Source organism: Salvelinus fontinalis, chromosome 30, assembly GCF_029448725.1.
Source record: "Salvelinus fontinalis isolate EN_2023a chromosome 30, ASM2944872v1, whole genome shotgun sequence".
Lineage (NCBI taxonomy): Eukaryota > Metazoa > Chordata > Actinopteri > Salmoniformes > Salmonidae > Salvelinus > Salvelinus fontinalis.
This window is the reverse complement of record NC_074694.1, coordinates 34,337,928-34,350,392: the sequence shown is the minus strand read 5'-3', so window position 1 is coordinate 34,350,392 and position 12,465 is coordinate 34,337,928. Positions and strand designations below refer to the sequence as shown.

The 12,465-nt window shown below is 46.0% G+C and overlaps 1 protein-coding gene across 2 annotated transcripts; it reads left to right on the top strand.

Moving 5' to 3' along the window:
- The first annotated feature begins 3,254 nt into the window (after window positions 1-3,254).
- Window positions 3,255-12,228, top strand: LOC129829083 (alpha-synuclein-like). 2 transcript variants are annotated; one of them, XM_055890562.1, is made up of 6 exons: window positions 3,255-3,736; window positions 8,002-8,043; window positions 8,114-8,205; window positions 8,996-9,019; window positions 9,742-9,780; window positions 9,892-12,228. In XM_055890562.1, exons 1-6 carry the CDS (start codon window positions 3,616-3,618, stop codon window positions 9,901-9,903), a joined length of 330 nt encoding a protein of 109 aa, XP_055746537.1. In that variant the 5' UTR covers window positions 3,255-3,615; the 3' UTR covers window positions 9,904-12,228. The 2 variants fall into 2 exon arrangements, with proteins under 2 accessions (XP_055746537.1, XP_055746539.1); XM_055890564.1 differs by lacking the exon at window positions 8,996-9,019 and having other exon boundaries at window positions 3,257-3,736.
- The last annotated feature ends 237 nt before the right edge of the window (window positions 12,229-12,465 follow it).

Below are 12,465 nucleotides of genomic sequence, written 5' to 3'. Positions count from 1 at the left end.
TTTTCCCACATTTGATTACGTTACAGCCTTATTCTAAAATGGTTTGAATAAAACAATTTCCTCATCAATCTATACACAATACCCCATAATGACAATGCAAAAAACAGGTTTTGGAATTTTTGGGGAAAATGAATTAAAAATAAAAAACAGAAATACCTTATTTATAGACAGTACCATACAAAAGTTGACACACCTACTCATTCCAGGGTTTTTCCTTATTTTTATATTTTCTACATTGTATAATAATAGTGAAGACATCAAAACTATGAAATAACACACAACACATACTGTATGGAATCCTGTAGTAACCAAAAAAGTGTTAAACAAATCAAAATATATTTTATATTTGAGATTCTTCAAAGTAGCCACCGTTTGCCTTGATGACAGCTTTGCACACTTGGTATTCTCTCAACCAGCTTCATGAGTTAGTCACCTAGAATACATTTCAATTAACAGGTGTGCTTTAATGCAATTGAGCAAATCAGTTGTGTTATGACAATGTAGCGGTGATATTTTTTATTTATTTTTATTTTTATTTAACCGTTATTTTACCAGGTAAGTTGACTGAGAACACGTTCTCATTTGCAGCAACGACCTGGGGAATAGTTACAGGGGAGAGGAGGGGGGTGAATGAGCCAATATATACAGAATATAGCCCTATTTGGTAAAAGACCAAGTCCATATTATGTCAGAAACAGCTCAAATAAGCAAAGACATGAAGGTCAGTCAATCCAGAACATTTCAAGAACTTGGAAAGTTTTTCGAGTGCAGTCACATAAACCATCAAGCACTATGATGAAACTGGCTCTCGTGAAGACCGCCACAGGGAAGGAAGACACAGAGTTACCTCTGCTGCAGAGGATAAGTTCATTAGAGTTAACTGCACCTCAGATTGCAGCCAAAATAAATGCATATAAAAGTAACAGACACATCTCAACATCTGTTGAGGGGACTGCGTGAATCAGGCCTTCTTGGTTGAACTGCTACAAAGAAACCATTACTAAAGGACATCAAAAAGAAGAAGAGACTTGCTTGGTTAAGAAACATGAGCAATGGACATTAGACCTGTGGAAATCTGTCCTTTTGTCTGATGAGTCCAAATTTGAGATTCTTGGTTCCAACCGCCGTGTCTTTTTGAGATGCAGAGTAAGTGAACTGTGGTAAATTAAATTGATTGGACATGTTTTGGAAAGGCACACACCTATCTATATAAGATGAGAGATGACAGTGCATGTCAGAGCAAAAAAAAACAATCCATGAGGTTGAAGGAATTGCCATAGAGCGCCGAGACAGGATTGTGTCGAGGCACAGATCTGGGGAAGGGTACCAAAAAATGTTCTGCATTATTGAAGGTCCCCAAGAACACAGTGGCCTCCATCATTCGTAAATGGAAGACTTTTGGAACCACCAAGACTCTTCCTAGAGCTGGCCGCCCAGCCAAACTGAGCAATAAGGGGAGATGGGCCTTTGTCAGGGAGGTGACCAAGAACCCGATGGTCACTGACAAAGCTCCAGAGTTCCTCTGTGGAGATGGGAGAACCTTCCAGAAGGACAACCATCTCCGCAGAACTCCACCAATCAGACCTTTATGGTAGAGTGGCCAGACGGAAGTCACTCCTCAGTAAAAGGCACATGACAGACAATTTGAAGTTTGCCGAAAAGCACCTAAAGGACTGTCAGACCATGAGAAACAAGATTCTCTGGTCTGATGAAACAAAGATTGAACTCTTTGCCCTGAATGCCAAGCGTCACGTCTGGAGGAAACCCTTCACCATCCCTACGGTGAAGCATGGTGGTGGCAGCTGTGGAGATGTTTTTAGCAGCAGGGACTGGGAGAGTAGTCAGGATTGAAGGAAAGATAAACGGAGCAAAGTACAGAGAGATCCTTGATGAAAACCTGGTCCAGAGCGCTCAGGACCTCATACTGGATAAAGGTTTACCTTCCAACAGGACAACAACCCTAAACACAGCCAAGACAACGCAGGAGTGGCTTTGGCAGAAGTCTCTGAATGTCCTTGAGTGGCCCAGCCAGAGACCGGACTTGAACCCGATCAAACATCTCTGGAGGGACCTGATAATAGCTGTGCAGCAACGCTCCCCATCCAACCTGACAGTGCTTGAGAGGATCTGCAGAGAAGAATGGGAGAAACTCCCAAAATACAGGTGTACCAAGCTTGTAGTGTCATACCCAAGAAGACTTGAGGCTGTAATCGCTGCCAAAGGTGCTTCAACAAGGGTCTGAATACTTATGTAAATGTAATTTCATTTTTTAAAATATATTATATATTTGCAAACAATCCTAAAAACCTGTTCTTGCTTTGTCATTATGGGGTATTGTGTGTTGATTGATGAGGGGGGAAAATATTTAATCCATTTTAGAATAAAGCTGTAACAAAAAGTCAAGGGGTCTGAATACTTTCCGAATGCATTGTATGTTAGGGTGGAGAAAGGGAGAAAGAGGTGTAGGAGATGAAAGCGGGAGACAGGACAAGTGATGATGCTGCATCTTCAAACTTGGCTGGGATAGTCCTTAGTGTCCTTTTTTTTGGGGGGGGGGGATCGATTCCAAGGATCTGCTGTGTCATGATGCAGTGTGTATTATGGTCACTGGAGGGAGTGTCTCTACCACGGAAGCATTCTGCGGGTTGAATGTAGATAGATTTAAGAGAACAGCTCATAAGTGGGGGGGGTTAAAGAGGGGGTGCAGGGGTGAGTCAGCATTCTTCACACCACCCAGAGAAAGAAACGGACCAAGCTAATGGCCATGGTCCGTTCCTCTCTTCTTCAAAGTGTGCACTCATTCACCCCCCATGCATGGATTTAAAAGGATTGGACCGGACCCTCCTTGATTGGAGTGGTGTAAGGCAGCTTCCACCATGTCTTTGCCCCCCCTCCCCCCCCCAGATGTCAGGAACATGGTGGAAGCTGAGTGAGGTCAGAGGTGATGTCACAGCACACTGTAGATTCAGCTAATAATATGACAGGAAACTGATCATTAAAACTCATTTCATTCCCTTTTCAGAACCCCAGCAATCTCAAAAATCTCCTAAATATATTTGTTTATTATGTATTTTCATCACAGTTTCACAGTTTCATCACATAAAACGTATCTCAGACAGATCAACCTGCGTATTAAATATGGAGTCAGCCAGCCTGAGGTTGCTTTCCGAGTGTGAGTGAGAGGGGAGAGAGAGAGAGGGGGGGGGGGGGGGGGGGGGGGGGGTTGGCTGCAGCGTGACTTAAATATGCTGCACCATCCAGCAGGTTCTGTCTTTCTGTCTCTCGTTCTCTCCATCGCACGCACGCCTGCTCTCTCTTCATTTCTCTCTTCCTCTCTCCTCTCTCTGCTCAGTCGCTCGCTCCTCTTCTCTCTCAGTCTGCATCCTGTAGCCCTGCTGTGCAGTCCTCTCTCCTTCTTTCGCTCTTTACATCTCTCTCTGCAGCGCTATTGGAGAAGTCACTGACACACACACACACATACACACACACACACACAAGCTCTTCCTCACACACAGTCTCTTCCTCACACACACACACTCCGTCTCTCTCACACACTCTGTGTGACCAGCCCAGCCCGTTTCGGAGCAGGGGAGCCCAGTAGAGACCTATCCCAGGATGGATGTACTGATGAGAGGGTTCAGCATGGCTAAGGAGGGGGTGGTGGCCGCAGCAGAGAAGACCAAGGCTGGGGTGGAAGGGGCAGCCGCCAAGACCAAGGAGGGGGTCATGTATGTAGGTAAGTGTTTGTGTGTGTGTGTTTGTCTGTGTGTGTGCTTAAAAGGGGTCCTGTGGATGCACCAGTCTGGGACAGTTACAGTGAGAAGTGAGAAGAAGGGGAGGTGGTTGCCAAGGAGCAGAGGCAGAATACTGCAGAACTGGTGCAGAGAGAGAGAGGGAGAGAGAGGGAGGAGGAGGAGGAGAGGGGGAAGAAAGAGAGAGCTGGGGTGTGGTGGAGACAAGGATGGTGGAAAGAATAGATGGAGAGATAGGAAGACATTGAGTGAAGGGATCACAGAAAGAGAGGAGGATAGAGAGAGTAGACTGCGTACATTTCTATGAATAAGAGTCAGAGAAAAAGAAATTAGCGAAGAGTGATGAGCGAAACCAAGAGGGAGAATGAGTGGATGAGAAAGGATGAGAGAAAATGGGAGGGAACTAGACGAGAGGAGCGGAGAGAGGGAAAGATGTAGTGTGACATTGGGGGATAGTGTGGTGGCACTGCAGCAGTTCATAAGTGCGCTATAATATGTTATAATCTAGATAAGACCATGCCAAGGCTGCTACCACCAGGCCATTAGATAGGGTCCAGTAATGTGAGAGGGGATTCACCAGTGTGTGTGTGAGTGTATTTGTGCGTCAGAGCTCAAGGTTAGCCTGTGTGAGGGCCAAAGGGTTTGGGGTAGGAACAAGGCACGCACGCACGCACGCACGCACGCACGCACGCACGCACGCACGCGCACACACACACACACACTCTCTCTCTCTCTCTCTCTCTCTCTCTCTCTCGGAAGCATCAATCTGACAGCTACAGCTAACACTGCAGAATAACATGAGAGAGAGAAAAACGTGATGGACCTGATGAAACGTGTGTGTGTGTGTTTTTGTATTATTTGTGGCTGGGGGGCGGGGCATCAGGGACATGGATCAGCTGAGCACTGCAGCAATCCTCTCTCTTCGCCCCCGTGTGTGGTGTGTATGCGCATGCGTGTGTGTCCTGACGTGCTGCTGGCTAGTGTGTGACCATTGATGACCAACTACCTTCCTCCCCCTTCAGAGTATATGACCCTTTACAACCAGGGAACAGAGAGAGGGAGTGATGGGGAGAGACAAAGAGAGAGAGGGGGGGGGGGCAATTTTTAATGACTCAATTCAACATTCATTCATAGCCAAATCAATGCTAATTTACAATTAAAAGAGAGAGAGAGACAGAAAGACAGAGAGAGAGGGGGGGGGTGTTATGTCATAGAGCTAGCAGCTTAAAGATCAACAGATGGAGAAAGAGAGGGAGAGAGATGGATAAAGCCAGAGTAGGGGATAGAGAGGGGAATGGCGAGTGGTGGATAGGGGTAGAGGATAGAGAGGGGAATGGCGAGTGGTGGATAGGGGTAGAGGATAGAGAGGTGGACAAAGAGGAGCTGTAGTTAGAGAAAGAGAGAGAAATGTATTCAGTGGATTGTAGAGGCTCAATGTTCCTGATCACCTACTGTATCTAATCTATCAACTGAGACTTCAGACTTCCGAGGAGTGTGTGTGTGTGTGTGAATGTGCGTGTGTTAGCCTATTAAAGGAGCAGAGCCGGTCCAATCGGAACAAATCATTTATGGATTATTACTTCGATCACAAAATGCAATGCAGAACGCACCTCCTCTCTAACAAGGTCGTCCACTCAGAGCTTATTGGAGCATAAGTGTGTGTGTTCTGTCCTATGGAGCGTATGGCGTATTTCACAGGTCATTGGCTGCAGAGGAGCGCTCTCTCTCAGGGGTAAACCCTGCTGCTAAACCCTGCAGCTAAATCACTGTATTGGTCCTTGGCCTGGATAGTGTAGACAGACAGACAGGTCCTACGCACATACATACAGACACACACGCAGTCGGATATGCTAGATAGAGGCCGTACCCAGGAGGGGTGCTCCTCTGACTCAGAGAAGGGAGTTGTGTCATAGCCACGCTGCAAATGGGCGTGTGTGCGCGAGTATGTGTCTTGGTGTATGTCTGCTGCAGTACTGCGCAGCTCGGCACGTGGCTCACAGACTACGGGGAGCGTGCAGAGAGAGAAAGAGACAGAGGTGGAACAGGGAGGGGGAGAGAAAAAAGAAGAAGCGAAATGGAGGAGGAAGCGAGGCATCTGTGGTTCTGAGAGTGTGGAGGAGAGAGAAAGGGGGGAGAAGAGATGGAGATAAAGCGAGAGTATGCATCTCCAATGAACTGTGTGCTATGGAAACATGTGTCATGTATGTGAAAGAGATATATCATTATTCTGGTTTTGTGCTGGATTTCCTCATGCATCTTCCCTATAGGCTATCTTTCGCTCTATACCCACCCCCCCCCCCTCTCAATACCCCCTCCCTTTCTCTTTTTCCCTCTATCCCTCCTTTGCTCTTTCCCTCTATCCAGCTGGTTGCATAACTACTATTTAATCAGCCTAGGAACCTTTCATACTGTAGCATCAGAAAGAGGAGAGAGAGAGACAGAGAGATGTACAGAAAAACACTTGCTATGGAGGAGAGTCATTATAAGATAATATCATCCATTTGGATTTTACAGAGAGTGACATACAGTATGCTGCTGAATTCTACACTGCCACCTGCAGTGCTCTGCCTGCTACTACAACCTCACCAAATAAATGAACTCAGCAAAAAAAGAAACTTCCTCTCACTGTCAACTGCGTTTATTTTCAGCAAACTTAACATGTTTAAATATTAGTATGAACATAACAAGATTCAAAAACTGAGACAAACTGAACAAGTTCCATCGACATGTGACTAACATAAATGGATTAATGTGTCCCTGAACAATGGGGGGATCAAAATCAAAAGTAACAGTCAGTATCTGGTGTGGCCACCAGCTGCATTAAGTACTGCAGTGCATCTCCTCCTCATGGACTGCATCCAATTTGCCAGTTCTTGCTGTGAGATGTTACCCCACTCTTCCACCAAGGCACCTGCAAGTTCCTGGACATTTCTGGGGGGGAATGGCCCTAAGCCCTCACCCTCCAATCCATCAGGTCCCTGACGTGCTCAATGGGATTGAGATCCGGGCTCTTCGCTTGCCATGGCAGAACACTGACATTCCTGTCTTGCAGGAAATAACGCACAGAGCGAGCAGTATGGCTGGTGGCATTGTCATGCTGGAGGGTCATGTCAGGATGAGCCTGCAGGAAGGGTCCAACATGAGGGAGGAGAATGTCTTCCCTGTAATGCACAGCATTGAGATTGTCTGCAATGACAACAAGCTCAGTCCGATGATGCTGTGACCCTCCACCTCAAAATCGATCCCGCTCCAGAGTACAGGCCTCAGTGTAACGCTCATTCTTTCGACGATAAACGCAAATCCGACCATCATCACTGGTGAGACAAAACCACGACTCGTCAGTGAAGAGCACTTTTTGCCAGTCCTGTCTGGTCCAGCGACGGTGGGTTTGTGCCTATAGGTGACGTTGTTGCTGGTGATGTCTGGTGAGGACCTGCCTTACAACAGGCCTACAAGCCCTCAGTCCAGCCTCTCTCAGCCTATTGCGGACAATTTGAGCACTGATGGAGGGATTGTGCGTTCCTGGTGTAACTTGGGCAGTTGTTGTTGCCATCCTGTACCTGTCCCGAAGGTGTGACGTTCAGATGTACCGATCCTGTGCAGGTGTTACACGTGGTCTGCCACTGCGAGGATGATCAGTTGTCCGTCCTGTCTCCCTGTAGCGCTGTCTTAGGCGTCTCACAGTACGGACATTGCAATTTATTGCCCTGGCCACATCTGCAGTCCTCATGCCTCCTTGCAGCATGCCTAAGTCACATTCACGCTGATGAGCAGGGAACCTGGGCATCTTTCTTTAGTTGTTTTTCAGAGTCAGTAGAAAGGCCTCTTTAGTGTCCTAAGTTTTCATAACTGTGCCCTTAATTGCCTACCGTCTGTAAGCTGTTAGTGTCTTAACGACCGTTCCACAGGTCCATGTTCATTAATTGTTTATGGTTCATTGAACAAGCATGGGAAACAGTGTTTAAACCCTTTACAATGAAGATATGTGAAGTTATTTTGATTTTTAAGAATTATATTTGAAAGACAGGGTCCTGAAAAAGGGACGTTTCTTTTTTTGCTGAGTTTATATTACCAAACGGTTACAACAGATTTCTGATTGCTGCACTCCTTAATTAACACAGTACTTCTTAGGCTGAGTTTATATAGTAAATCACAACACTGATCCCTGATCATGTTTCATGACATCCATTGCAGTGTGATTTCAATATATTGATCTGTTGACATGTTGTGATGTCTCCCCTGTCCTCAGGTTCAAAGACAAAGGAGGGAATGGACGCAGGAGTAAACAAAGGTGAGACACACACATATTCTTGTGGGATCGGATTGATTTATTAACTGACTGATCGATCTCTGTGTGTCAGTTGCTAACCGTGACCAGGCAAACATCGTCGGGGACCCCACTGCTGCCGGAGCTGACCTCTCGCAGGGTGGCATGGAGAACACCGGACAGGCGGTGAGTTACCATGACAACAGATGAAAGAATGATCGATCAATTAGTGACTGACAGGTCAATGTGAACAAGAATATTCAAGTGATCAATAACCGGTAAGGAATAGCAGATTAGGACCATTGACATACTAGTAACTAGACACCAAACTTGACATTGTCATTCAGGTAGCCTATGACACCCCAGGCTTCTGGCATCGTGAGACTATCAATCAGGTGACACAGCACCCTTTTGAAATGATTACAATAGAATGTCGAGCAACAACATGACTGCAGCGTCAACACGCATAACAGTGTCCTTCAGTTGGGCTCAGACAGTAGTGCTGTCGCCATAAAAACAGTCTGCTTCTTGACCACACGGTGGCGCTATTTAACACAGTACAGCAGAGACAGACGGAAATGACAGCTCCTCTAATAGCCAGTGGTTCAGAGGTCCAGGCAGATTAGGTTTGACGGTAGGCCTATAACTCACTCCACATTCCCAATATGAAGAGGTCTGTATTTTTCTGTTGTGAATCGTGTGTGAAGGTGTGTTTTACTTTGTGTGTTGGCACCGTTCTGTGTGTGGCAGCCAGGTTCGATTTCAACCTGTTGTGATCCTGCTATGCTGTTGTGTTGCTATGCTATTGTGCGTGCTGAGAGTGTTGATATTGTGTGTCGACATAGCTTATATTTTGTGCGCTTACGTTGCAATTGTAGCAGTGTTGTGTTGGCATTGTGTTGGTGTTGTGTTGGCGTTGTGCTTCTAACCCTTTGTTGTTATTGTTGTGTTTGTTTCCTCTACGTTCCATTGGTAGGAGGAGCCTCAGCCTGTATACGAGGTGCCTATTGGGCAGGAGAGAGAAGGGGGGGTTCAGAGGTTATAGGTTATGGCGGGTTGGCTGGCTAGGGAATGCTGCATGATTCTGCCTAACATATATCATAAGTGCATATATCATTCCGAAGGGGGCTTTCAAACACTGACTGCCTAGTGTGCTGTAAGGACCTGGGGTTACATTCTAAACCTGATGTAACCCTCTCCATAACCATGTCTAACTCTGCTCTACTTCAGCTAGGTGTAATATAGATAACAATGCTGCATCTCTGGTGTAGCATATGGACATGCACTTACTCTGAATGGATCCCTCTGGTTAGGGTGCACAGAAAAGAGTGTAACAGAGTTTGTTCCTGTGCCATCACATCTACTCTGCTAGCTTTGGCATGCTAACCTTCCGCCTCGTTAGACACTTCAGCTCAGAGACTGGGACTGAGTGGCCCTGTATCAGACGTAACCCTGTCATAAGCATGACATAAGGGATAATCTGCTTGATGTAGCTGTAACCTCCTGGGTGTGAAGCCCGGGCGTCTGCACGCCGCACGATTGCGCTAGCCCAACGCACTAAAGCCTGGGTGCCAGGTCTAGGAGCAAACACAAGTCTTCAGGTCTCAGGCAAGGTTACTCATCACATGAACATGGTTCACTGCTTGAGACCCCTAGACCTCTCATGTCATCCCACCTTCATTTTCTTCCTTCCCTACTCTTACGTAAACTCTCTCTCTGTAGGCGGAATATGGAGGAATGGAGCAGGGAGGAGAAGGAGAGGTAGGTGACAACGAACCACGCGTTTCATGTTACTTTCTTTATGCATAAGATGGTGATATCATGACATGATTGTTAATACTCCCTCTCTCTCTCCCTCTCACTCCCTCTCAGGGCGGCTACTAGTCATTCCAGGGACCTCTTCTCCCCAGCCTTCCGTTTGTTCGCTCGCTCCCCTCGCCCTGCTGTTCCAGACTTCCAGATGTTCTACTTTATGGAACCAAAACCGATACAGACTCTTCCAGATTCCCCCTTTGCCCCCCCTGATACCCTCTGTTTCCCCTAACAGCCCCGTTCTGGCCCCCCTCTCCTGTATAGCTCCCCGCCTTTGTGTCGTTGTCGTCATGTTGTTCGCCCTAGTGTTATGTTCTTCCTATCGCCACCCAGTACTCTATCAAGAGGCCTGCGCACACACACACACACACAGCAACAATATATACACACACACACACACACACACACACACACACACACACACACACACACACACACACACAGGGTGGATGAGAGCTGTGATGATTATTCAGGATTACAGAACCACAGAGAGATTTATCGTAGTTTGGATGCTTGTGTGTGTGTGTGTCTGTTAGACGTGTCAAGTAGTAGGCCAGTTCAGGGGTGTTCTGTCCATGAGATGCTGCTGTAGGGACATGTGCAATGAATTAGAGAGAGTGTGTGTGTTAGTGTGTTTGGTCACACATGTAACAGGGTCATATTAAAACCGATTAACTAGCCGGCTTATATTGTTGCACTTGTTAAGTCTAGGGGTCTTAGGCCTAGTTTACTGGTCTGTGACCTGATTTGATGTGTGAATCAATATGAGAAGGAAGCGTATGTGACCAGGTGTTGAATGTACGTGCGCCCAGGAGACAGGCACCTTACCTTAAGTCCAGGGCCAGCTCCTTCTTGCCCAGCCAGTCCAAGTGGATTATTACTTGTTCAGATGGTGAAACATAAATATGTACAAAAACAAAACAAGAAAAAGGCATCCCCAAATAAAGTTAACTAACACAAAGAAACAAACAACTATAGAGGTTAACTAACACAAAGAAACAAACAACTAGAGCACAGGTGTCAAACTCATTCCACGGGGGGCCGAGTGTCTGCGGGTTTTCGCTCCTCCCTTGTACTTGATTGATGAATTAACATCACTAATTAGTTAGGAACTCCCCACACCTGGTTGTCTAGGGCTTTATTGAAAGAAACCAAAAACCTGCAGACACTAGGCCCTCCGTGGAATGAGTTTGACACCTCTGAACTAGAGGTTAACTAACACAAAGAAACAAACAACTAGAGGTTAACTAACACAAAGAAACAAACAACTATAGAGGTTAACTAACACAAAGAAACAAACAACTATAGAGGTTAACTAACACAAAGAAACAAACAAAAGGCTGGCAGAGAGGCTTCTGGCCTACTCTCTTTCTCCCAGACAGCCGATCACCCCAATTGGCTGTACCTGATGTTCTTTTCAAGGCTTAGCTCAGCACCTAGACCTGCCAGCTGTCGCCTGGGGGTGGAGTGTGGGTGTAACCTAGATAGTGTGTTGCCTAACTGTGTGTTAACACTACACTACCCGGCATATCAAAACAATATGTCTTGAGACACGCCAGAAAGCAATACACATGTACTGTTTGTGTGTGTGAGAGGAAGAACGCTCCTGCCACCACTCGGAATCACATAACAGCAGAAGATATCAATATACGCAATACACTACAGTGGTTTTGGTCTAGCCTGGGTTTAGTCTGGCTCTAGATATGGCCTGGGTCGACTGGCAGAGTTGAAAGGGAGGAAAGCAGAAAGTGATTCAGAATGATGATTACTTGTGAAAATATGTTGTTGTCATAGTAATACCAAGCAATAGTCAGACAGACAGGTAGAATAGAGGAGCATCACACATAGGGAATGCTGGGAAATTTATATTCAAAATCGATTTTTGATTCCCACAAAAAATAGTACATTTTCTACTGTCATTGGTCAACTGCTCCTGTTGTCAACCATCTCAGCCACTCAGAGGCTTCCTCTGCCCTGTCACTCAGTGTGTCCCGCCCTTCCCTGTGTCAGCAAGTAATGTTAGAGACTAAAACAGGTGCAGGTACAAAAAACAGGTCTGCCCTGTGCAGGTACAAAGTGTGTGTCTGTGTGTGCGTGTGTGTCTGTTACATATAAAGCAGGTCAGTCCAGCATCAGTGTCTGTATTATAGAGCAGGTATGTGTGTATTATTACTTTGAGGTCAATGGAAACTGATTACTGCATGTTGCCTTATCCAGCACTCTTACATTCACACACGTACCCGCAAAACCCCACAATCCATACACACAGTACACTCATCAAGCACACAAAAATAATACACAAACACACTCACACCTTGTTTAAGTTGGTATCGAAGCAGACTTGCTGATTTTATAAACAGTACCAGTGAATTAAAGACAGTTTTGTTGAAATCCAAACTTCGTTGCCCAGTCTTCATTTTTCCTTTTGAGTTATTACTTATTATGCAGTTTATAACAGTGTGTATGGCCAACAGTATGTTACCATGGAAATACTGTGGTACCATCCTGGATATTTTCTATGCCCTCTGCAAGTCTTAGCAATGTTTGCTGTGTGTGTGTGTGTGTGTGTGTGTGTGTGTGTGTGTGTGTGTGTGTGTGTGTGTGTGTGTGTGTGTGTGTGTGTGTGTGTGTGTG

What these genes read in the sequence shown, in the direction of transcription:
- LOC129829083 (XM_055890562.1), top strand. Translation starts at nt 3,616, where the DNA reads ATGGATGTACTGATGAGAGGGTTCAGCATGGCTAAGGAGGGGGTGGTG. An exon ending in GGACGCAGGAGTAAACAAAG is followed by an intron (nt 8,044 to 8,113) that starts GTGAGACACACA and finishes TCTGTGTGTCAG; the next exon opens with TTGCTAACCGTGACCAGGCA. An exon ending in AGCCTCAGCCTGTATACGAG is followed by an intron (nt 9,020 to 9,741) that starts GTGCCTATTGGG and finishes CTCTCTCTGTAG; the next exon opens with GCGGAATATGGAGGAATGGA.